We start from the raw sequence: 23,049 nt of genomic DNA, 5'->3' as shown, positions 1-23,049 counted from the left end.
AAAGCGCAGTTCATGAGGATGGCTCTCAGTGTTCTCTTTACCATGTGAGCTCTGTTAAACCAGCCAAACGGAGCAGGTTTCTCCCAAATACCAAACAAATAACAAATGTGAAGTCTGAAACTCTAAGCATTGATCTCACTTGAGCAGAGACACCTTAAAATGCCATTGGAAGTGCCACCACACAGAATGCCACTGATTTTGATTCTGAGATAATAAAAAGGACAGAAGTATCTTTTCATCCTTATACAAACACAATCCTGATCACACAGCCAGGAGTAGCCCTGCTCTGGGAGATGATGCCGTGTTTGGATAGCCCTGTTTCACACAGTACTTTCAACCTTCAGTAATACCTTAAACATATTCATGTTTGCTGTGTTCAGTGAGTGCCTTTACGTGCCTTTTATATTCACAGCCTGCTGCTCTGATCTATATTGCTTGAAAATTAAGTGCAGTTTTAGTGGTCTGCAGCTGATTTACGTAGGACAACAGCTCTGATCAAGACACAAACTTTGCTGAAATTTTGAATTCTTCATAGCCATCTTTGAGAACTTTTATCTTGTGCCACATGCTAAAGTGAACACAGACTGATGAACACCTGAGTAGCTTAAGTTTCCTTCTTTGGTATCATACTTAACAAATTCTCCCTACAGAGGAAACCAGCCTGAAGTCTGTAACTTCCATCATCACTGGGAGTGCTTCCTGAAAGAGCTGCTCTTCTTGAGCGTTGGTAGGAGTGATTTTGAAATAATTTACCGAGCAACTCATACAGTCCTGCTCCAAATCAGTACTACCACGTGCTGCAAGCTGCTGACAGCTATCCAACTAACAGACAAAGACGTGCCAGCACAGACTTCCGGTCAGCATCCCAGATTGGCAACCCTTTTTAAACATGATAGTTTGAAGTTTTATGTTAGAAGACCTGGAGAAAACAAAATCTTGTCCTACGGTGAGAGATCACCTGCCACCATCCTCTTCAGGCCTGCCAAACCACGTTCTCAGCTCACAAGACTCACACGCTTGACTCCCATGTCCCTCTCCTTGCTGACACCCAGCTATCGCTGGGCCTCACGTGCAGGTCTTGGAGGGCTGTGGCATCTCTCTGGTGCTCCAAGGCACGTGCTGAAGGAGCTGGCTCTCCTGGTGGTGGTGTGCCCATATGCCACGCGTGATCAGAGCGCGAGAGCACAATCGTGATGCTCTGCCAGGACGGAGGAACTGGCCCTGGGGAAGCCCACCTGAAGGCACACACATCAGCTGCAGCCCGTCTCTCTCTGTCACACCATCTCACACCCACATGACCAACACTGTGTTACCCCGTGCAAAGGCACACTAAGGAGAGTCACGTATCAAGGGAGAAGTAAGCTGAGCGCTCTGCATCTTATTCCAGCTTGCCCTGCACTATAACACCTACATAAAAAAGCTGGACGAAGAACATGCAGGGCCCCTGACGGGCAGACATGCTAAACTGGCACCTGGGTTCTTCTTGAAAGAAGACAGCACATAAGCTTTAAATAACCCACTCAGAAACCAAACCCCTAGGCTATTCATATCAGACGTGAATAGTTGCACACACTCTTTGCAACACAGACTGAAAGTCTAAAAAGGGGATAAAGTGCTTTGTGAGAGGGGTCAGTGCTGTCCCTTGCTGTGTTTTCAACACTTCTGGTCGGACCTGCAGCTTGGCTTTACAGACAGTATCACCATCGCCTTCAGCAAGGCCGAGGAATACATGTAACCACAGCTCTTTTAGCAGGAGTCTCTACTACCCAAACACATGGACAGCCATCTGGCAGAAACCACCTCCAGGGCTTCTACGTGGTGCTTACGAGCTGTCAGAGGATCTCTTTTGAATGACTGATTGGCCAAGAAGAACGTACCTATAAGCAGTTCTTCCACTTCAGATTTGTACCTTGGATATTGAAAATTATTTAAAAGCCAAGTACATGCCAATGGCACAGGAAAAGCTCTGAGAAAAATTAGAGGATATTTGCATCCAAGGGCTACATTAACTCGTAGTTTTCCACATTAAGTTGTCTGTTTTCAAAACCAAATCCAACACACCTAGCCCTGGAGGAGAACATTCTTCCACAGCAACAGATGCTGCTGCAGAAGTAATAGGACTAATGATCTCCCAGCTCAGGAACACACATGGAAAATTGTAGGTGACTTATATTTGTCAGAAAAAATGCATGCATTGAGATTTGTTTGCTCAGTTCCTTTAAAAATTCTTTTACTTGCAGTGGGAATAAAAGACAGCAAAGAGTATATCTTCTGAAAAAAAATAATTCCTTTTATACAGCTGTTCTGGCCTGAATATACTTGTACAGTCTCCATGTCTGGAGAACAGGTACTCTTCAGACGAGCAACAGGAACACTAAGTGTGACCAAAACAAATTTCATTTCGACCTGTCTTACCCACAGAGCTTCACTTGAACATTTTTCCTCCGGGTGACCCACAACTCCCTTATTCACTAACTTTGTGTCTTGCAAGACCACGTGCATTTTTTTTTTTTTTCCAGCAAGAAAAGGCTTTAAATTACATTCACTGTAGAAAACACATTAGACATTGTTTCTAACAAAGCAGGCACTGAAGAAAATACACGTCCTTTCCAGCTGTAGCAATGACCTAGTGACACTGGAAATCATCAAAAAAGAACATAAAGGGGTGACTCAAAAGGGACTGTTCAACCAAACCAATTTGTAACAAAGCCCAAATGTCACAGAGTCCTCAGGCCAGGGCAGTAACACACTGTACAGGAGCCCACTGACTTGGTGTGTGTCTTACACCACGCTGGCAACACTTCTAATACGAGAGGGGTGGATATCGCTAGTGCTGGGTATGACTGAGGGATACAGAGTTCATCAGTGTAACACAGAGATCTCTAGCAGTTTGGAGACTGAAAGGAGAAAGTCTACCACTAACCACACAATATGAGAGCCGGAGAGCTACTAATTCAGGAGAATTTACACCCAACAACACACAGCGAACTGCATCCCTCTCCTGAGCCATCCGTACTAGAGGTCAAGGACGGACAGGCCAGGTATGGGAGATGACCATAACACAGAGAACAGCATCACCATGAAGAGGGGGAAAATCAGAATTAGAGACTCACCCTGTGTCTATGCTCACACAAGGATCAGACTGTGCTAGGAAGGGGTACACCACTGTCACCTAAGCCAGGCTATGCTGTGTCTTTGTAAAGTCCCATTAGGCTGCTGTAAGAAAAACACAATACTAAACTGGAAACAGCATCTAGGAAGCCAACAACTCATTTGCACTCTCTGCCATGCTGCAGTATTGATTCCTACTCTGTTTCCTGCAAGAACATGCAAAAAAAATCATTGTTCTTCATGTCCAATTTTTTTCAACCACCCTTCTTCCCAAAAAGCCTAGTATGAAAAATGTCAGTCTGTTTGCTGCTGTCTGCTTGAGGCATTTCCTGATCCCAGGAACTGATACTTGAAACCTGGACAAAGTTTGCTTTTCTGTGGCTTAGGGCAGGATCTACCATCTCTCAGCTCCCTTATCACTTTACCCTGTGCGTGGGTGATGGCACATGTTCTGCCAGATCTTCTTGCTGCAACAAAGCCACCAAGACTGTAAACTAGGTGACCAGGCATCCCCAGGAATTTGAATCTCCCTGTCAGCCTCCTGCCTGCTAACAGACCCGAGACCAAGGTGCTGGGCTCACCCTACACCAGCCCAGGGAGGGCACTCTCTAGAAGCTCTACCTGACAGGACCTCGTAGATGTGCCCAAATCTTACCGCTGGGCACCCAGATTCACTAATTCCCACCAAACTGTTTTACTTCTTTCCTCTCAACCGCCCCTGCATAGTTCCCTCCTGCCTTCTCTGATATAATATGAGGACAGACTCCCAAACGAAAAAATAGTACAAGTTTTCAGGCTGCAACTGGTTTTGTAACACAGGTGCTTCTGGCTGTAAGTACAGACAAACAGCTCTGCGTTGCCAGCATGTCACCCGAAAACACATACACCCTTCCAGAGGCAGACTCCTTCCAGAGTCTTGTAGCCGTGTACAAGAACAGCTATTCCTGTAGTGCCATCTCCTGGCTTAGGGTGTAGGAACACTATAGCTGAAAATGGGACTGTTCAAAAGAAAGATTGTGGTGGGTTTTTTTGTGTTTGTTTTTTTTTTTAATCTGTTAAAAAACATTACAAAAGGTTTAGACTATGGATCAATACACAGAAACACCTAAACCACGGGAATTCCCTCAACAGATTATGTAGATTCGCCTCCCAGTAAATTACTGTGTAATGTAATTAAATTGTAATATTTAATGTTACATTGTAATATTTGCACCAGTAAATTACTGGTTTAAAAACGACAAGACTTTGAAAAATACCTTCTGGGCAGATTTGCTTTGCGTTTTGAGCCATTACAATCTCGCTTCTCAGGTTTTGTTTTATTTCTCAGCAATCACCAAGGCTCAAAACTCACTCTTTGCTTACAGTTTTTGTGCCATCTCATGACTCCAAGGGGTAATGCCTGAAAGTTGCCTAACACCACGTGGGGAGTGAGGAAATCATACAAAAGCTCATTGATGGGAATTGTGTATCGTTTTAACCCAATCCTCACCACAGCGACGATCGGTAACATCTATTTTCTAGTCAGTTTGTGTCTCAGGGTTTCCTTGGCAAAGGGAGCAGATACGAGCTCCTTTCTCAGGGAAAGATGCCCATTTGCAGCTCAAAACTTTCCCAAACTTTTGACTCAGGAAAATATTACCTGTCAGGGCTGTGTCCTGTGCAGGAGGGCAACCCCGTGGGCCCGAGGGAGGAAGAACTACGAGCGGACTGTTAAATCTTTATCCTTTTCCCCACCTCCAGTGGTTTTCTCTTCCTGAAAGTAACGCGCTCTCCATCCTTTGGAAAGTCCCTGCACATAACAGTAATAAAACACCTTCTTTAGGGAAGCAGCCCTCCAAATATATATGTATATATTTAAAAAAAAAAAGTGCTAAAAGATTTTGGTTTGCTGGTCCGCAAATTAAAACCCACCGAGGAGCCGCTGGGTGGTTTTCTCCCCCGCCGCAGCCCCGGTTGTCTTGGCACCAAAATGGCGCCGAGGGGCGCTGCCGGCCGCGGCGGTGCCTTCCCCGCGCGCAGCGCCCGCAGCAGCCCTGCGGGCAGGGGGAGCCCGGATCCCCCCGCTCGGTCCGCCGCCAGGGCCGGGCAACTCGGGGCCGCCGAAAGCCGGGCTGCCGCGCCGGGGCGGGAGGAGGGAGCCGCGGCAAGGCGGGGAGCGCCTCACGCCCAGCGCCATCACGCTGGCCCCGGGGTTCCTCATCCCCGTAGTCCTGGCGGCCACCTCAGCCCTCCTGCCTGCGCGCGAGACGCCTTTGTTCCCGCTCCCCTCCGTAACGTGATTTCAAAACTACACTGGGAAAATAATAATAATAATAATACAGATGTTTCATCATAATCCTGCGGTAAGCTCGGAAGCGTTAGAACTGACACGTAACTCAAGGGTGGCGGGAACCAGAATGACCAGAATGTTGCACGGGTGGCTGCGGGCAGCAGCAACCCCTCGGCTCGCCACAAAGGGCGGGGAGAGGAGCAGCGCTGACGGAACCGAGAGGAACGACCCGGAAAGAAAACTATAACAACAACCAAGCACGACCAACCCCCGGGCCTCGCACCGCGCCGCCGTGACGGGCCGCAGATAACACCGCCCTCCCTTGGCCGCCCCCGCCCCGCCCCGTCCCGCCGCGGCACAAGATGGCAGCGCGGCTGCTCCGCTTGCGGGGCTTGTTGCGGGCGGCCGCCCCCCGGCCCTTCTCTGCCCAGGCCAGGTTAGTGGCGCGGGGGGTGGGCGGTCGGTGTGCGTCGGGCAGGGCGGCGGGTACCGGGGCGCACCGTGAGGGCGGGCGTGCGCCTGCGGGGGGGTGTATGAATTGGGAGTAGGTGTGTGCGTGGGGTTGCGCGTGCTGTGTGTGCACACACACACGCGAGTGTGTGCGCGCCTGTGTGTGTGTTCGGAGGGGTATGGGCGTGCGCCGTGTGTACGCGTGGCGGGAAGGCTGTAGGCACAGGCATGTATGTCTATAGGCGCGTGTATGTGCGCGCCTTATAGCAGGAGGCCGCCGGGGTCCGGGTGCGCGGCTCCCGCTGCTCGGGAGCCCCCCGCGGAGCCGCCGCGCCTCCCCGTGCCGGGGCCGACCTTTGCCCCACTTCCCGTGCGCGCTCCCGCGGCGGCGGCGAGCGGGGAGCCGGGCGCGGCCCTGCCCGGGCACCCGCGGGGCGCCGGGGCTCGGGGGGGCGTTCGGGGAGCGGAACCGGAGACGCCGGCCCGGAGTCGCATCTCCCCGGGCCGTGCTTGGCGTGGAGGGGCGGCCCGGCCGTGCCCTGTGCGCGGTGCGGGCTGTCAGCCGCAGTGGGTCCAAAGGGCGGGCGCAAATAAAGCTGGGCATCGTCTTGGAGCATCCTTCAAAATACGGTGGAGCTTTTGGCAGGGTCGCTGCGTGCCCCGCGCGGGAAGGCTGTGCTTGAGAGCACCAAACGCTGAACAAGCAAGTTGCAGTAGCCCGTTTCTTCCAAATACCACTGGAAGTGGACAGGGTGCGTTTAATCCTTTGCACCGGGAAGAGCGTGAGTAACTTCACGTGGCAGTGAGTAAGGACTTGGTAAAGGAGTAAGGAGTGAGTAAGCGTAGGCTGAGCTGGGCTCTGAGGGGCTAAACGCAGTGTGCAGTGCTGGGGGGCTGAGGAGGGATGAACAAAATAGCTTGAAGATACAGGAGCAGTGAACGCCTTTTCCGTGTAGTATAGCTCAGCTCTGCGTTTATAATTTCTGATGTTTCGTGCCCATAAAATAAAAGCAAGTCAAAGAACCCAGTGCACAAATGTAAGTGGTGAATTTTCCTTTCGGCCCTAAAGACGTATGTTGGCCTTACGTTCTAAATCCCTACAAAAGATTTAAACCCTTCCTTGTTGTTTTGTAATTATACTTTCCTTGTGGTCTCAACTACCAACATATACTACTGTTTCAGTTTTGATTTTTCGTTAAAGAAGCGTTTTATTTTTACGCATGTTTTTAACAGAGCTCTGGGAGGACTAGCCTTGCTGTACAACAAAAATTCTGAAAGTTAGAACAAATTAGCAAGTATTATTTTCAAGGTTAGAACTATGCAGGTGAACGTGATAATGCAGAGTATAATGCAGCCCTTAGGGCATGCAAACCATGTTGTAGACACTTTTATTTTGAGTGTGTGAATTTTCAGTGTCATGGATTTGCGATTTCGGGACTTTTGGGGGCATGTACAGCATGAATAAAACACAGAAAAAAGTTCAGTTGTTTAAAAAGCTACTCCCTCAGTTTAAATTGAGCCGAATTGTGTTTAGGAGGTTGCGTGGCAGGGAGAGAAGTGATGATTTTAGCATCTCTCATGAACAGAAACTTTCTCCTCTTACTTTTGTATGTGGTGTTATTATTTTTTTTTAATTTATTTAAAGTGTTAACAACAAACCAGTCTTGCTTTACCACCTTTCACAGCCCAGTGAAGTCTTTATATTTATTGTGGGTAACCTTTGGACCTAGCAGTGTGCTAGACTTGGAGTGTGAACTATGTTTAACAGTACAGGTGCTTCCTTTCTTTTAAAAGGGTTATATAAATGGGGGTGCCTGTGTCCTAATAGGTGCTTTCACTCGTCTTCTTTCAGTCCTCTGCAAACTGAACAGCATGGCACAAAGCGCCTGGAACCATCTTCTGCTAAAAGTTTGATGGATATAGGCACTCGGAGAATCTTCTCGTCAGATCACGATATCTTCAGGGAAAGTGCCAGGAAGTTCTTTCAGGAAGAAGTGCTGCCTTTTCACGCAGAGTAAGATACCGCTTCAACGTTCTAGTTTGCCAAATAATATGTGGTTTTCCCCAGAAATCCTTTTTGGGGTGTTACTCTTAATATGACAGGAAAACCAGAATATTTGTTTTCGTTTATGAGCTTTCTATTTCAGGTTTACTCATTTAAAACAAACCTGCCTGTGAAAATCGTATATGAAAAAAACCCCACACATAATCAAAACTTACTGCATTGTTTGAGCTCTCGTGTAGGCAATCTGGAGTCCTCATCTTAGGCCTGTGAGCAGACAGCTGCAGTTTGCAGAATTGCAGCAAAAGTATCCCTGTTTGTAGGAATTATTAACTCTGATGCCGGTGTCTTGGGTGTAGAGTTAGGGAGACAGTTCAGTTCCCGTGCTATTGCACTGCTGTCATCCAAAAAAGCATTGACATTGTGTCTAGGTTGTGTTGCAGTCGATTTTGTAAATACAACACATGTAGGATGGCAAGCTGGATTATGTATTACCAAGAAACTTGCACAAAATATCTTTGTTTAAATTCCTATCTTTTTTGCTTCTGTGGAAGTATGTGTGACCTTCTGCACAGAGTAGAAGTGTCGTACTTCTGTTGAGATAGAGCTGGAGGATGTTTTTTGCCCTTAATTTAGCTATATCCAATCACGTTATAACTGGGGAAAGGAAATAAATGAACTCAGAAACATGTTTTTGAACAGAAAGTGTTAATCTGCAGTAATGTCTTAAGAAATTTTTGCTTTACGTGAAATACATTCCTGCAGAAACACCGGGGGGTAGTGAAGGACTTATCCTTAACTCTCACTGCTAGATTAGTTTCCCCAGTGCAGCTCACAGTGTGTGTCCACAAACAGTTGAGATGACACAATTGAGTGGGTGGGGTGTTGTGGCTCTGGGGTAGAAATGAACAGCAGGAGGCAATGGAAACAGCTTACATCAGGGTCGCTGCCAACCAGATTTTTCATCCTCAAACCATGACCTCAAAGTAGTATGCTTTTCCACTGTACCATCGTATTCTGCCACAAAACCAGGTGTTTTCCCTTGTCTTTTGTTAGAATGACTTCCAGTGCAGGTTTGTGAACAGGTACTGGTTCTGCTCGAGGTTACTGAAGATCCTGTTTGCTGACACAATGATTTTCTTGAGAGACTGGAACAAGTTGGACTTGTGTTCTTGCATCCCTTCAGCAACCTATGAACCGTTCTGTTCTCACACCTTTCCAGTAAACAAGGAGGCTTCAGGCGTAATATGTTAATTGGCTGAGCTGACGTGAAGACACAAGTGAATGCAGTTGTGGATTATTGTGAGGAGGAGAAGCTTTGGTGATGGGTGAAGTAGAGACAGGAATGGCCCTGAAAGTGGGGGAGGAAAAAGCAAATTGGATCACAAAAGAGATTTGTTTCCAGTGTAGGAGCAAAAACTCTGGGAATGGGCTTAAATATGTAGGATAAGATACTTGATTAACTGTGAGTAAAGTGCTGTGGTATAGCTCTGCTGCAGACAGGTGTGTCAGAGGAGTGTGCCTAATATAATCTGTCTACCATATAATTTTTAAGTTGTGGTTTAAAAAAATGAGACATTAAAAAAAAAAGCTATACTGTGCCATTAATGGCCATCCAACTTTCTATTGAGTTGGCAAACTCCATAAACAGGCACTATTTTTCCAAAAATAAGTGATTCCTGTGGTGTTGAAGCCTGCAAACTGTCAGCAGATAAGCCTCAACTATCTTACAAACTTGAAAGCACCTTAAAGCAGTAATTTGCCAGGATACAGTACTCACTTCTAATAAGTGACTGATTTTGATATAAAAGTTACTAATGCACGGTTCTTAGAAAGCAGTTCTCATGGGTAGAGCTGAAATCTTTCACGAAAGATACTGACATGCTATACCCATTTTGTAGGTGGGGGAAATGGAATGTCAGGAAGAGAAAAGACCTGCTTGTAGTCATCCAGATGGGTCATAGCTAAATCTCCTAAATCCTGGCAGCGCTGCCTTTCATAACAAGGCTTAAAGAGATGCCAGGTTGTATGTTGGAAGCAGGAGTTTAAACTTGTTATACAGTTGCTGCCCCTGTAATGCTAGTAGCATCTGTGGACTTGAAGAACAGAAACTCTAATATTAAGCCACTGCTTCTTAGCAGGAAAATAGAATTATCTATGTGCCCTACACATGGGGTGTTGAGGAGACTGAAAGTCTCTTCCTGTGCAGTGAAACCTGGCTGCAGGTGCTCTAGTGCAAAGCACCAGCCGTGCCAAATAATCCATAGCACGAGGATGGATTTAATACGTGACTCTGTTCTTGTGTTCGTTTTGCAGATGGGAGAAGGATGGCCAGGTGAGCAGGGAGCTCTGGGAAAAGGCTGGACAGCAGGGTTTGCTGGGTGTTGCAATCGCTGAAAAACATGGAGGCATCGGAGCAGATATTCTCTCTTCAGCTGTGGTCTGGGAGGAGCAGTAAGTACTAGATGCTTCAGGAAGAATTTCCGTGATGCTATCAAGAGACTGGATGTTTTTCCATAAGATGTCCTCATTATGGAATATATTTCCTTACAGAAAATAGCGTTGTCTTTCTCATGGAAATAATAGCCTAGACATACGTAAATGTCTCCTGTTTTAAGTATTCTGGATGATTGTGTAAACAACAAATGTCATTGTGCTCTGCTATTAGGACTTTGTGGCTAGGGGGAGTGTTTTAGTTAGTCTGGTAGGTTCTACACTCATCTGGCTGTGAGAGTACCTTGGATATGTAACAGTACAAATTCCACAAGCTCAGATTATGTCTGAGATGTCTGTGTGGTGGAGCTTTCTTCGTTATTGGGTCTGTTGTAACTGTGTAAAATTCAACGTTTGAATCTTTGTAGTACTTCGGTTTGAACTTTTTTCTTTTTTTTTTCTCTCTCACCCAGGATGTATGTTAACTGTACTGGTCCAGGATTCAGCCTTCATTCAGATATAGTCATGCCCTACATTGCAAACTATGGCTCTGAAGAGCAGATTAAACGCTTTATCCCTGAAATGGTTGCAGGCAAGTGTATTGGAGCTATTGCCATGACAGAACCTGGGGCTGGCAGGTGAGCTAAATGTTAAAACCATCATCTTAAATCAGTAGATGGCATGTAACGTTCTCAGTGAGAAAAATTCCCGACCATCCTGGTTATATCGTCATCTTAGTGACTGGAGTAGGTAGTACCTTAAAACCAACTGTAACTTAGAGATTCCTTTAGTACAGCATTGTCACTTCAAGATACTTGCTCAGAGTCCATTTCAGCGTCGTCCCACTGTGGGGAAACATGCTTTGTATTTGCTTTTATAGTCTGAGTTTATAGTTGCTAACTTGCTTGTCATGTGAATGTACTTTTAATACGGAATGTAGTCAGGAGAAAATTACATAGCTCAGTAAAGAGGGCTTGACTTCACTACTAGCTTTTGCTGTGGAACAGAACACCTTCCTTTCTTTCCTCTGAATCCTTTCAAGTGCAGAAGTGTCCCTCCTTGCCTGTTATTGAAGGGCAGGCAGCACGTGTTTGGGGTAGACATAGCTGATCTGGCCAGTTTCCAAAACGGAGAGGGACAGGTGAAGAGCAAACCCTGTTGGTATCATGCTTCTACCAATGGTAGATGTTGCCAGTGGCTTTTTACAGAGGCTCCTCATCAGGGTTAAACCTGCTTAGAGGATGTGGTTTTTGTCTGGTGTTTTTATTCTAAGGCACATGGGCATAAGGGAATGCTGACTCGCTGGTGTCAGTGCTTGTGTTACACAAAGTTCCCCAAGCAGATGTATTGAAATGGGACCTGATGCTCTTGTGCAATTACATAGACTTACCCTCCCTTCCCACAGCATGCTTGTGGTTTCTGTGTCACACTCTAAGCTACTTCACCAAGTGTTTCGCTGTCCTCATGCATTTTCACTGAGCCCATGCCTGAATGGTATAAAAATCTATTTTTCTGGAATGGTTTCTTTTGAAGAACCTTTTGAATTTCATTTTAGTGACTTGCAGGGAGTACGAACGTACGCAAAAAAGGATGGAAGTGACTGGATTCTTAATGGCAGTAAGGTAAGTGAAAAAACATATATACCACTCGTAGGCTTTGGGAACTGAATGCATTTAACCACTGTTAGTATCTCCCCCCAGTCCTTTCACTTTTGTTTTTTTGTGTTATGTTGGGAGGTTTTTTTTGCCCAGGTGTGTGTTTTTCTTTTTTTTCTTATAGGACTTAGATATTTCTGTTGCTGGCAATTTACAGACCAATTTATGGAAGGGCTTGAGTAGATTATTCTTGTAACTTTTAAGTAACCTTAGCAAAAAACCTGTTTCCCCTTAACCTTGGAAGAAAAGGTGGGGAGGAGAGGAGAACAACAAAAACAAACCCCAAAAATTCCTGCATAGTATAAGCAGGACCAGGGCTGTGTTTTAGTACTGAGGTTGAACAACAAAATTTATATGCTACCACTGTCAAATCTTCTGTGGCCTGAGTAAAAATTTGTGTTGCCACAATGCAAGCTATGGAATCTTTATTCAGAAGCCTACTGGTCATGTTGGGAGAAAAAAAACCCCACTGCATCAGATACACTGTGTGTGTTGACAAGCTGTTGCAAAGCCAGCAACATTAACCCCTTCTTTTATTGTCATAATAAAAAAACCAAGAAGGCAGAAGTAGTGTTCAAATGGAAGTGTGGGTTCAGCAGAGCGTTTTTTAAAGCTATTAAATGTCTTAATCTTCTTTCTCCCCCTCTTCTTTTGTACTTCTGCTGGTAACAAAGTACTGATAAAGGCTTCTGGCCTTAGCAGAATTTCAAGTGTTGAGAATGTGTGCAAGCAAATATAAGTGTACAGGTGTTCAAAAGGATCCTTGCTCATGCTGCGCAGTTGAAGCCAAGCAGGACAGATAGCTCTTTTCTTGTGCTGGAGTTAAGATGGATCATTTTGACAGGCTCATGTGTCATCCTACAGGATTATAGTAAGCAGTTGTGACAAGAAGCCATTGATAAGTTTTGCATGTTATACCTTGCTAATTTAATTTCTAGAAAAGAGAACTTCTGTGTTCATTTAATATCTACATCGGATACCATATTCCTTCTTTATCGTGGGATAGACAAAAGAAAAGAATCTGTACATTCTTTAACTTCACACTTCTGACCAACAGAAAACTTCTCAAACTAATTGCTTGTTCCAAAACACTTGATTCAGAAAGCTGAAAGATTAAAATTCTTCTGGACACTAAAACCTTGCCTTTCAGTTCACCTGTGAAGACGTCCATGCGATTTTTCTTTCTATTGCTTGATAATCTTTTCTAAATCCTGTCCACCTAGCTCATTGCTTTCTACCAAGCTGCATTTTTTACAGGTGTTCATCACGAATGGTTGGATGAGCGACGTAGTGATTGTGGTTGCGGTTACCAACCGGGAGGCCCGATCTCCTGCTCACGGGATCAGCCTTTTTCTGGTGGAAAATGGAACAAAAGGCTTCGTCAAAGGACGCAAGCTGAACAAAATTGGCCTGAAAGCTCAAGTGAGTTCATACAACCCTGACATGTAATAGACTTGGAGGAAGTCTGAAACCACTTAATGCCTGGCGTTAGCTAAATAAATATAAAATGGAACTGTGGTGCTGTTCTAGTTCTTAGGCTTCAGAGCACAAACGATACACATGCAAAGTATGTGTGCTGGGTTTGCCTGTGGAAGTCTGAAGCGTGTGATGTGCAAGGAGAGGCTGAAGAAGCCTGGAAGCACAGGATCTTATTGATGTCTTTAGCTACCTAATGGGTGGCTGTAGAGGTGGTGGAGCCAGATCCTTCTTAAAGGAGAACAGTGAAAGGAAGAGTGGCAAGAGACACAAGTTACAATAAGGAGAAATCTTTAGATATTAAGAAACAAAATTTACCATAAAAGTGATTGGATACTGGAACAGCAGCCCAGAGAGGTTGTGGAGCCTTCGTCGTTGGAGCTTTGGAAAGCATAACTGAACAAGGTTATGTCCAGTTATGGACAAGGTTTCTGCTTGCTTTGCTAGAGTAGGAGATAAACTACATGACCTCTGGTGGACCCTTCCAACCTAAATGATTCTATGATGTCAAGTTAAAGTGTACAATAGCAAGAAAAAAATGGAGCAAAAGTAGAATGAAGAGATGACAATGTCAGGCTATAAACTGTTGTGTTTTAAATCCTCTTAGGACACAGCAGAGCTGTTTTTCGAAGATGTGCGGTTGCCAGCCAGTGCCTTGCTTGGAAAAGAAAACAAAGGCTTCTATTATCTGATGGCAGAGCTCCCTCAGGTAAGAGGAACGTGTTTGCTGTCTGTAGGAAGAATACAGAGACAATTGTTGTCCTTGGAGATTCTGCCTTAGTCTTGAAGACCATGTGTCATGAGGAGCCGCCTTGGGCTCAGAATCGGGGTGTCCGTAAGCAACTTTGTGTTGATACTGCTGCTTTTTAACTGAAGTACAGTTTCTAGTGCTGAAAGTGCAATTCTTTGGGCTTGGGTAAAAATGTCGATATCCTGCCAGATCTCTTAATCTACGACTCAGCTGTTGAAGAACCTGAGCTTAGGGTAGTGTATTTAAAAACATACCACAGTTTTCTTTTATGCTTCTAGCATGGAACCACTTTGCTTAGTAAATTAAATATAGCTTGGAGGTCTTTGCATTTGGCATTCTCTTTAATGAAACAAGCACTACCGCTCCAGCTCTTCTACCAGTAGAAGCATATTAAAGATAGAAGGAGCTCCTTGTCCATACAGCAAAGTAAAGCAATTGTTTAGTTAGCAAAATACCTTGCTAGTGGAAATAACAGTTTACAACTTAATTTACAAAGTTTTGAAATGATTTGAGAGGACAAATAGGCAGTATGTTTTTTTCAAAACATGGCTCTGCTTTGTCAAAACTGTGACTTTCTGTTTGCTTTATCTGGTAGGGATCGTGTTTATTTAATTTTATACCGTAAGTAAATATGAAACCTGATCAAAGGAGATCTTTTACTGCTTTAAAGAAATAGATGCACTCATGAACAGATTCAATGTGATGCATCAGATTTCAATAGTGCTACAAGTAATTGTTCTGTACTTAGTTTCTGTTTTTCAACATTACGAGGAAGGAAAAACAGCCAGGGTTTTTTTGTAGGTTCTGTTTTTCTAGAGGCATCGTGTTGAAATTGTTAAATGCAGTTGTTGTTTAAACTGAGCAGTGAAAACCAATAATTGAAACAAAATTTGATGTGATTTTTTCAGACAGTAAGAGTCCTGTGGTTGATTTGTATCTGGTTTTTGTTATGATAGAACATTACCCTGGAAAAGACTTAAAAGTGAGCTTCAGGCAGCAAGGCACTTGTCCCACTCATTAATTTCAGTAATGCCCTGTGTCTGGTTTGATACTTAGTGTGACTTCTGCACCCCTCCCTTAATGAACAACACTAAACATCTGTTTTCCAATTGTGTGTGTGCACGCGTGCATCTGATGCTGAGAAACGTAGGACTAACTGAACTACGTTCTGTAATTTGTGTTTCGAAAGGAAAGACTCCTAATTGCTGATATGGCTCTTGCCGGCTGTGAATTCATGTTTGAAGAAACAAGGAATTACGTGAAGCAAAGAAAAGCTTTTGGGAAGACAATTGCACACTTGCAGGTGAGTTTGAACTGAGAGACTTGTGTACGGATTCCAGTGTGTGTCTGCTTTACATCTGTGTGTGGAATTGTGAGCAAATGGTGTTTGCCTCCATGCCCATAGTTCGTTTTTTTTTTTTTTTTTTTTTAAAAAACAAACCAAAACCCCAAAAGTAATAAAACCAACACTGCAAAAGCCTTAATGGATGTATTTTAGGATTCAGTTAGATACCTCCCAGCAGTGCTGCTTTTGGAAGTGAAATACGCAGGCAGAAACCATACTGGCTTTTTGCTGCTGAGGAAGAAAAATCACCTTGTTGCTCTTGGGCTTGTGTTTTGCTGTCAGAGGTCCTAACCACAGGGTCTGTTACGCCTGCTTGTATTTCTGTGCCTGCCTGCAGTCCTGCAGACTGCAGAAGAGCCTGGTGCACGTGCAGGTCCCGCGTTCCTCTGCGCATGACGCGCTGCAGAAAAATGAACTTTGAGGCTGATGCTGGTGGGGGCTCCCAGGCAGCGACCTTGCTGCTGGAACGCCTGCAGAGGTGTTTGTGTGCAGCTTTATGGCTATTGTAATGAATTCCTCAGCCAGCAGCTGGCTGAGTATTTAAGTGACTGCATATAAAACTGTTGGGTCGTTCTCCGAGAGCATACCTCACCCCTGACAGCAGTAATTAATTGTGTTTGGAGACATTTGTGTGTGTGCTCTTTAGTTGCAGTCTTACAAAGCAGGTGTTGCTTTCTGCAGTATTGCAACGCTGCAGTTTTCCTGAAAACCACGTTAGCTGTTACAGCTGGAGCAGACCAAGCTCCTGCATGTTTAATTTGTAGGATAGAAGTGACTCATATGGGTTAGAGCAGGTTGGCCACCTCTTATAATTATTTTGAAAGTATATTAAAAAAAAAAATCTATTTCAAAGTCTTGAGACTTCCTTTGTCAAAATCAAATCTTTAGTTGTTGTGAATAGCAGCAGAATCGGGCCCTTTGGAGGCTGGAATGCTAGGTATCTTTCAGGAAATTATGATCATCTTCTGGTTTTAGAGTTGCTATTCAGAAATCCATAATTCCAGATGGAATTTAGTACGTACAGTGTGCAGCTTTAATAAAAGAAATACATTTTACCTTTTTTTCATGTAGGTATGGGATGCTTCTTAATTGTAGTAGTTCACTCTGCAGAGACTGCCAAAATAATGTTTTTTAGCTAACCCACTGCCAACCACCAGGTGGCCAACAAATTTCATAAAGTATATTATTTTTGCCAAAATAATCCATTCTTGCATACCTTTTCAGTTTTCTGTTTGTTGCTGATTACTAGAATGTGCATATAATAAAAAATCCTTTCTAATTAGAGCTCTGCCTTGCCTAATTCATTTAGTCATGCCATAGTACAGTGTATGAAATCAAATCTTTTCTTTGTAGTGATAGTAGACTAGTCAATAATATTTATTGTCAAGAGAGGCAAGAAGACTTTTTATATGCTATTTTAGAACTGTGAGATCAGAAAAAGCTTTTTATGTTACTGGGTGGTGTTTTTATCCCCTCCCTACCAGAATTACAAGAAGAAAGTTGAATGCTTCTCTGGTCTGATTTTATATAACCTTAGTGATGGATTTTTACCTCTTCTACCTAGAAACTTTTCCAGTGTGACAGAACTCAGTGCTGAAAAAACTTTCTGATAGTCTAATTTTTTCCTTTTTTTTTTGCTTCTGTCTCTTTGCATATGACTTAAACTCTGAAGAACTCAATACGAAGAAAAATGCATTCTATAGATGATGAAATGTTATTAATAACTGGGGAAATTAGTGGCTCTGCAGAGTGAAAGAATGTTCCACCACACCGGGGAGCAGAGAGTGGCAGCACCCGGTGCCTCCTACTCTCTGCTCTCCAGGAATTTGTATTTCCAGTTTCTTGGGGGGTTTTCTCTTAAGCTTATGTTTTGAGTGGGTTTGAGAAGTAAAGGGCAGTAATTTTCTTAAATAAAATTGGCAAAGACCTAATTGTATTGAAAGCAAGTTGCCTTCCGATGTATAGAGCCAAAGTTGTGTCAAGTATTTAGAAAATGCTCCATTTTTCACTTCAAATATAACTTAAAAACTGTACTACTTCTGCTCTTCTCTTTCCTCTGCCTCCTCCATCCACTTGCAAAATAAGACAGTGCAGCACAAGCTGGCAGAAATGAAAACGCAGATTTGCGTGGGCCGAGCTTTTTTGGACAACTGTTTGCAGCTGCATGCAGATAAACGCCTGGACTCCTCCACAGCTTCCATGGCAAAGTACTGGTATGTGGTTGAAGTCATTTGGAAGCGTTACTTGCATGATCTTGACAGGACTTTAATGATTAAAACCACTGAACTGTTCAGATCTAATGAAAAGATAAAATTATTGTCTAATTAATAACAACATTGTCAGCTTCTAATAGAGACCATTAGCTTTAACTTCAAACTTGTAGTCAACAAAAATCTTAGTTGCATGGAAAACCAGTGCTGGTTGAACAGATTTCAAATAGTAGCATGCTTTTAAAATAGGCTTCTGCTAATCGTGTTTAGAAGAACATTTGCAATTTCTGTAGTGAATTGTTGTTGGGTGGGGTTTTTGGTTTGGTTTGCGTTTTTGTTGTTTTTTTTTTTTTAATATGGGAGGGAACTTTTTAACCTTGTTTAAAAGCACAGGTTTATTTGAAGCTCATAAGATACTTTTTAGTTAATATTATTTAGCAATAGCCGTTTGGCCCAGCCAGTTTTTGAAGTTACGTGGTTTTGGGAAGAAGTAGTTGGCTACAGCTATTGCTGTAACTGAGACTAAACAGTTCTTTGCTTTACTGGCCAGAAATCCTCCTCCCTCTCCCTGTACTTCGTGTTATCTGTTAACTTAGGTTGAACTAGAGAAAGCTGGATGGGTGGAAGCATCTAAGATAGTGGCACATGAATTTGCTTTGTTCTATTTTGCTTGCAAAGATGAGAGAAAAAGGCACATCAGATAGGAACAAATAATGTTATGGAAGGTGCACGGGTTTACAGATTCTAGACTTTTAAAAATAAGTGTGGAGGAAATGAGCAGAGAATATTAAGGGAATCCAGAGAGAATATTTACAATGAAAGGAAGGATTTTGCTTGAGTGCTATTCCTGGCACTGAGCACCTAGAAGTACTGGGTACATAAGCAGAGGCATTCAGTTTTGCGGAGGAGGAAACAACTAGTGCCAGCTCAGATGTAGACTTACTTCCTCGACAAACTTCCCAAAGCGAGGCATTTGGAAAACCCTCACCTTCCCAAATGTTAGTGCCACACTTTGTGGATTTTCCCTTTCCCTAATGGAGTCCCTGTGACTCTGTTCCATAAAACTATCTTATATGGTCTAGAAAATGCTTGAATGTGGAATTGTTTTATTCCTTCCTGTTTCAGGAGACTATCTCCAGTTAATTTTTCTTCAAACCTGTTGTACCTTCAATGACTCGAGTAGAGCTTTGAAGAATTGTAAAACTTAGTTTGTGCGTCTTTTTTTCTGATATCTGATGAAAGCTCTGTAGGTCTTATGTTTGTGGTGACAGGTTGAATTATGCAATTATTATTATTGAAAATATATTTAAAAAAGACAGTTGTGACAACTCAGTCTTGCAGGTTTAAGGTTGGTATAATAGACTGTAAGGATTGAACTGGACAGGGCAGGGGGATGGTTTGGAGGAGAGGGGCGGTTTGGAGAAGAGAACTCTTACACTATTCCATGAGAAGCAATTGACTTGAATTGACGTTTTTCTTCTGCTACCGCTCTGAAAGTTATATGTTGAGAAGGTGATTTTCATGTCTTTCAACTTTAGCTTGAGGTTCCAGTCCAGTTAAAAATCCTATGAGTTCTTTCTCTCATCTAATTTTCATTGAGTATTTGAAATAACATGAAGAATGTAGCTTTCCAAAAGCTGAGGTACAGGACATCAGCTGCAAATGCCATGTTATCTTCATGTTCCAGAGGGAAGGTTCACAAAGCAAAATAGTTTTAAAGATTTTATTTTTTTTTAAGATAATGAAATTAAATATTTTGCAGTGGGAAGTCCTGTTTAAGAATTACAGTATTTTTTAGAATTGAGAACTGGCAATTTTCATGGCAGCTGAGGGTTTTGGTAAGAAAAGAGACTATGTCAACCTGCTTTACAAAAGAAATCTCTTGGGCTGTGAGAAAGATAAACAAGTTTGTCTATTTTGAAAGCTCTCTGTCCCAAAAGCTCTTCCATAAGGAGAACAAATCTTAAATGCTGTTCAATTTAATGTGTTCATTTCTTGACAATCACGCAGGAAGAAAAAAAGTCCCTCATAAGATAAAGTATTTTAATGGCCATCATTTAAGATCAGTTATATAGATAAAAAGGTTGATTATATTTTTGTCTTGCTAGCTTATCTGTATCTCTGCTAATGTGTCACAGCATAACATCCTTCTAAAAACAAATTTCTTTTTGACCATTTAAGGTGTTCTGATCTCCAGAACAGCATAGCTACTCAGTGTGTGCAACTGCACGGAGGATGGGGGTACATGTGGGAGTATCCAATTGCAAAGTAAGTGTAACATTTCAGACTTGAATGATGAAAGATTACCAGTGAAGTAAAATGAGGCACTTCCTTTATCTCTACTTGTCTTTTGTGTTAGTACTGATTTACTGTTCCTTTTCCCATCATGTTTATTGAAAGGCAATCCACTGTACAGATGTCTGCAGGAAGGATTTGTTTTGTTTCTCCAAATAATTCATAAGCTGTTGAGCAATTACAGTCTATTTTTCAGAAATAGGAGTTGCTTTTCTAGAATAAAATGTTAATTGAAAAAACAGAAGCAATGTAAAAATAAAAATTAGGGGAGCTAGTTTGTATGTTTTATCTGAAATGAAACGCATACATAGATGGAAAGAAAACATATTTTAAATATTGTAAAATAACTTTTTCCTGCATGTTTTGAATGAGCGCGACTTTTGAGTGTTCTGCACCCTATCTTACTAGATAGTAAGGCCAGCAAACCCTGGTCGGGGTGTCCTGGAACTCTCGCTTACCTGTGCATGCTGTAGTTGTCCACACAGGGTTTTATTATCGCCATGGTTCAGCAACATGCGTGTTTCCAGAGAATGCCGCGTTGCTCCTGCGCTGCTCCCTGTATAATGAAGCAGAATTAAGATGGGAAGCATGCTGTCATCGTCCCGTGTGCTGTCACCAGCTGTGCATGTACTGGGGCTGGCTCCAGCACGGGGTTGGAAATGGTTTGGCTGCATGCCACTTTTCAGCTGCTGGCCCAAGTGGAGCAGGAGCTGGTGTCAGTAGCAGACTGTAGCCAGCTGATGAGGAACCAGTTGGCGCTTTCTTCTCCTCCCAAGGTGTTTGAGTCCCACCTCCAAGAAGGAACTGATAGCACCGTTAGCAGTCCTCTTGGCAGGATCAGACAGGCCAGGGCATTGAAGCAAATTACCGTGATAGCTATCAGTTTGGCTCTGCAGGAGTTGTTTTTTCCCAACAAGGAGGCACCTGGGTCTTGCAGTTGATGCAGGTGTGTCGTTCTGCAGGGTGTGTGTGGTGGGTGAACGGGGGCTTTAGTGTCCCGAGTTCAGTTGATGCTCAGGTGATGTGAGGAAAGGAGGGAACAAGAATTGGGGTAGTCTGGTTTGATAGAGCTTTATTTTATTTTTGTTTAATTAGGAGTGTAGTGGAGACTTTACAATGTAAAGAAAAAACAAGGAAGAGATAGCAACCAAGTGCCTAGTTTGGCACAGTACCTTGGAAAGGTGAAATATTTTACATACTTGAGGCTGCTTTGAAAATGCAAACTTCTTTAAAAATGGGAATAGTGTACTTTGAAAAGAGGGATCTTCGAAGATAGAACTTGATAACCTTTTTCTTTTGCGCCTATGTCCATCTTGAGGAGTTGTTTTAATCTTTCCTTGTTTGTTTGTTTTTCCCTCAGAGCTTTTGTGGATGCCCGCGTTCAGCCAATCTATGGTGGTACCAATGAAATAATGAAAGAGCTCATTGCCAGAGACATTGTCAGTGACAAGTAGGGCAGATGTTCACTACTACTTTGGAGAGTCTTCCAGAATCCTTTTATATTAATATATATGGCATAAAATAAGACATCAGAATGTAAGTAAAATAAATGTGGTGTATGGTATTCTTTCAAGGAAGTCTTTTAAAAAAAAAAAAAGGTGTTAGTAACAATAGTGTGCTTATCTTCAGGGTATCTAATATTTAATGAACTTTCAATTTAAATATCTCTGGACAACACAGAGTAATTCTTTGGCTTTCAAAAGGTCTGGTAGTGCCTTGAAGACTAGGGCTAGCTCGGTCTTTCAGACTTGATGCCGTCATACTGAATCCAGCCCTCCCTGTTCAGAATTGGATCTCCTCTCCAGAGAAGCCACGTTCTTAAGGAATAAAGGAAGGTTACGTGCTAATATGACTTGGAATTTGTGTTTCCGCTTGAGGAACACCACTGTGTCAAAGTAGTGCTCGGAACTTCTGCATGGCCGTGCACCTGCTGCGCAGGGAGGGAGCGGGCCACCCACCACCGTCTGTGCTTGTAACCCAGGTTGCCTTATTGTACTCACTTCGTTCAAATAAGCGTAATAAAGCGTTTCTGTGCAATCTCATGGCGGTCTGCGTTACTTCAGAGCCCCGGGGAGAACTGCGACACCTCCTCTGTGCCCACGTCGCCCTCAGGGCTTCGAGGGGGAGTTCTGAGGAAGGGAACGCGATGCCGGTCTGTTAAAACGCTTCCAAGTGCTTATCCCTAAATAAAACACTTAAAAAAAAAAAAAAAAAAAGATTTTTGTGGGGTTTTTTTTTTTTTTTGGTAATTTAGGCGTACTCGGGGTTACACCTTCGCCTCGCCTCAGCGGGGAGAGGAACGGCCGCTGCGCGCGCCGCCCGCCTCTGCCGCTGCGCCCCGCCCCGCGCCGAGCCCCGCCCCCGGGCGCGGCGGATTGGCCGCAGCGCGGCCCCCGTCCCCCTGCGCGTGCAGGCCCCGCCCCGCCCGCCGCGCTGCGCTTTAGTTGGGCGCGGACTCTTCAAGAGCGGCAGAGGGAGCCGCGCCGGGCGCCGCGCCGCGCGGGCTGGAGGCGGCAGCGCCGCTGTGGAGAAGCCAGCGAGCGGAGGCAAGCGCGGGGTTGCGCGGGGCAGCCGGGTAGCGGGCGGGGAGGCCGCCGGGCGGGCGGGCGGCCGCCTCACCGGTGAAGAGCGGGGAGAAACCGGGGCCGGGCGGCGGTTGGTTCCCGCGGCGGGAGCGGTGGTGGCGCCGCCGGGCGCTGGCGCGCATGCGCGAGGAGGAGACCGGGGTGGGGGCGGGGAGGGGGGGGGGCTAACGGTCTGGGCGCGGGGCGGGGCCTGGGCGCGCGGCGCGGCGGGAGCCGGCGCGCAGGGTCCTGCCGCCCGCCGCCTCCGCCGGGCCCCCGCGTCCTCCCTCCCCCGCCGCGAGGGCCGCGCTTTCCGCCCGCCCGGCCCCGGCCCCCGGCCGCGGTGCTGCCGGGCCGGCCTCGCCTCGGGGCGCCGGCGGTCTGCGGGCGCCCGTGCGGCGCCGTATCGCTAGCGTCCCGGCAGAGCGGGTGCGTGGCGGTGCGCTGCCGTGTGCTCTTTGTTTTATTTTTAACGCTGTGGGTGGAAA

The 23,049-nt window shown here is 44.6% G+C and overlaps 1 protein-coding gene across 1 annotated transcript; it reads left to right on the top strand.

Moving 5' to 3' along the window:
- The first annotated feature begins 5,739 nt into the window (after positions 1-5,739).
- Positions 5,740-22,183, top strand: ACADL (acyl-CoA dehydrogenase long chain). The gene is made up of 11 exons (XM_086615426.1): positions 5,740-5,816; positions 7,683-7,844; positions 10,149-10,286; positions 10,739-10,903; positions 11,821-11,887; positions 13,178-13,342; positions 14,004-14,105; positions 15,337-15,450; positions 17,578-17,705; positions 19,884-19,970; positions 21,358-22,183. The coding sequence occupies exons 1-11, from the start codon at positions 5,743-5,745 to the stop codon at positions 21,449-21,451; spliced, it is 1,296 nt and encodes a 431-aa protein (XP_086471552.1). The 5' UTR covers positions 5,740-5,742; the 3' UTR covers positions 21,452-22,183.
- The last annotated feature ends 866 nt before the right edge of the window (positions 22,184-23,049 follow it).

This window comes from Tauraco erythrolophus, chromosome 8 (genome assembly GCF_009769465.1).
Source record: "Tauraco erythrolophus isolate bTauEry1 chromosome 8, bTauEry1.pri, whole genome shotgun sequence".
In the NCBI taxonomy this organism is placed as follows: domain Eukaryota; kingdom Metazoa; phylum Chordata; class Aves; order Musophagiformes; family Musophagidae; genus Tauraco; species Tauraco erythrolophus.
This window is presented reverse-complemented; position numbering and strand designations above follow the sequence as displayed.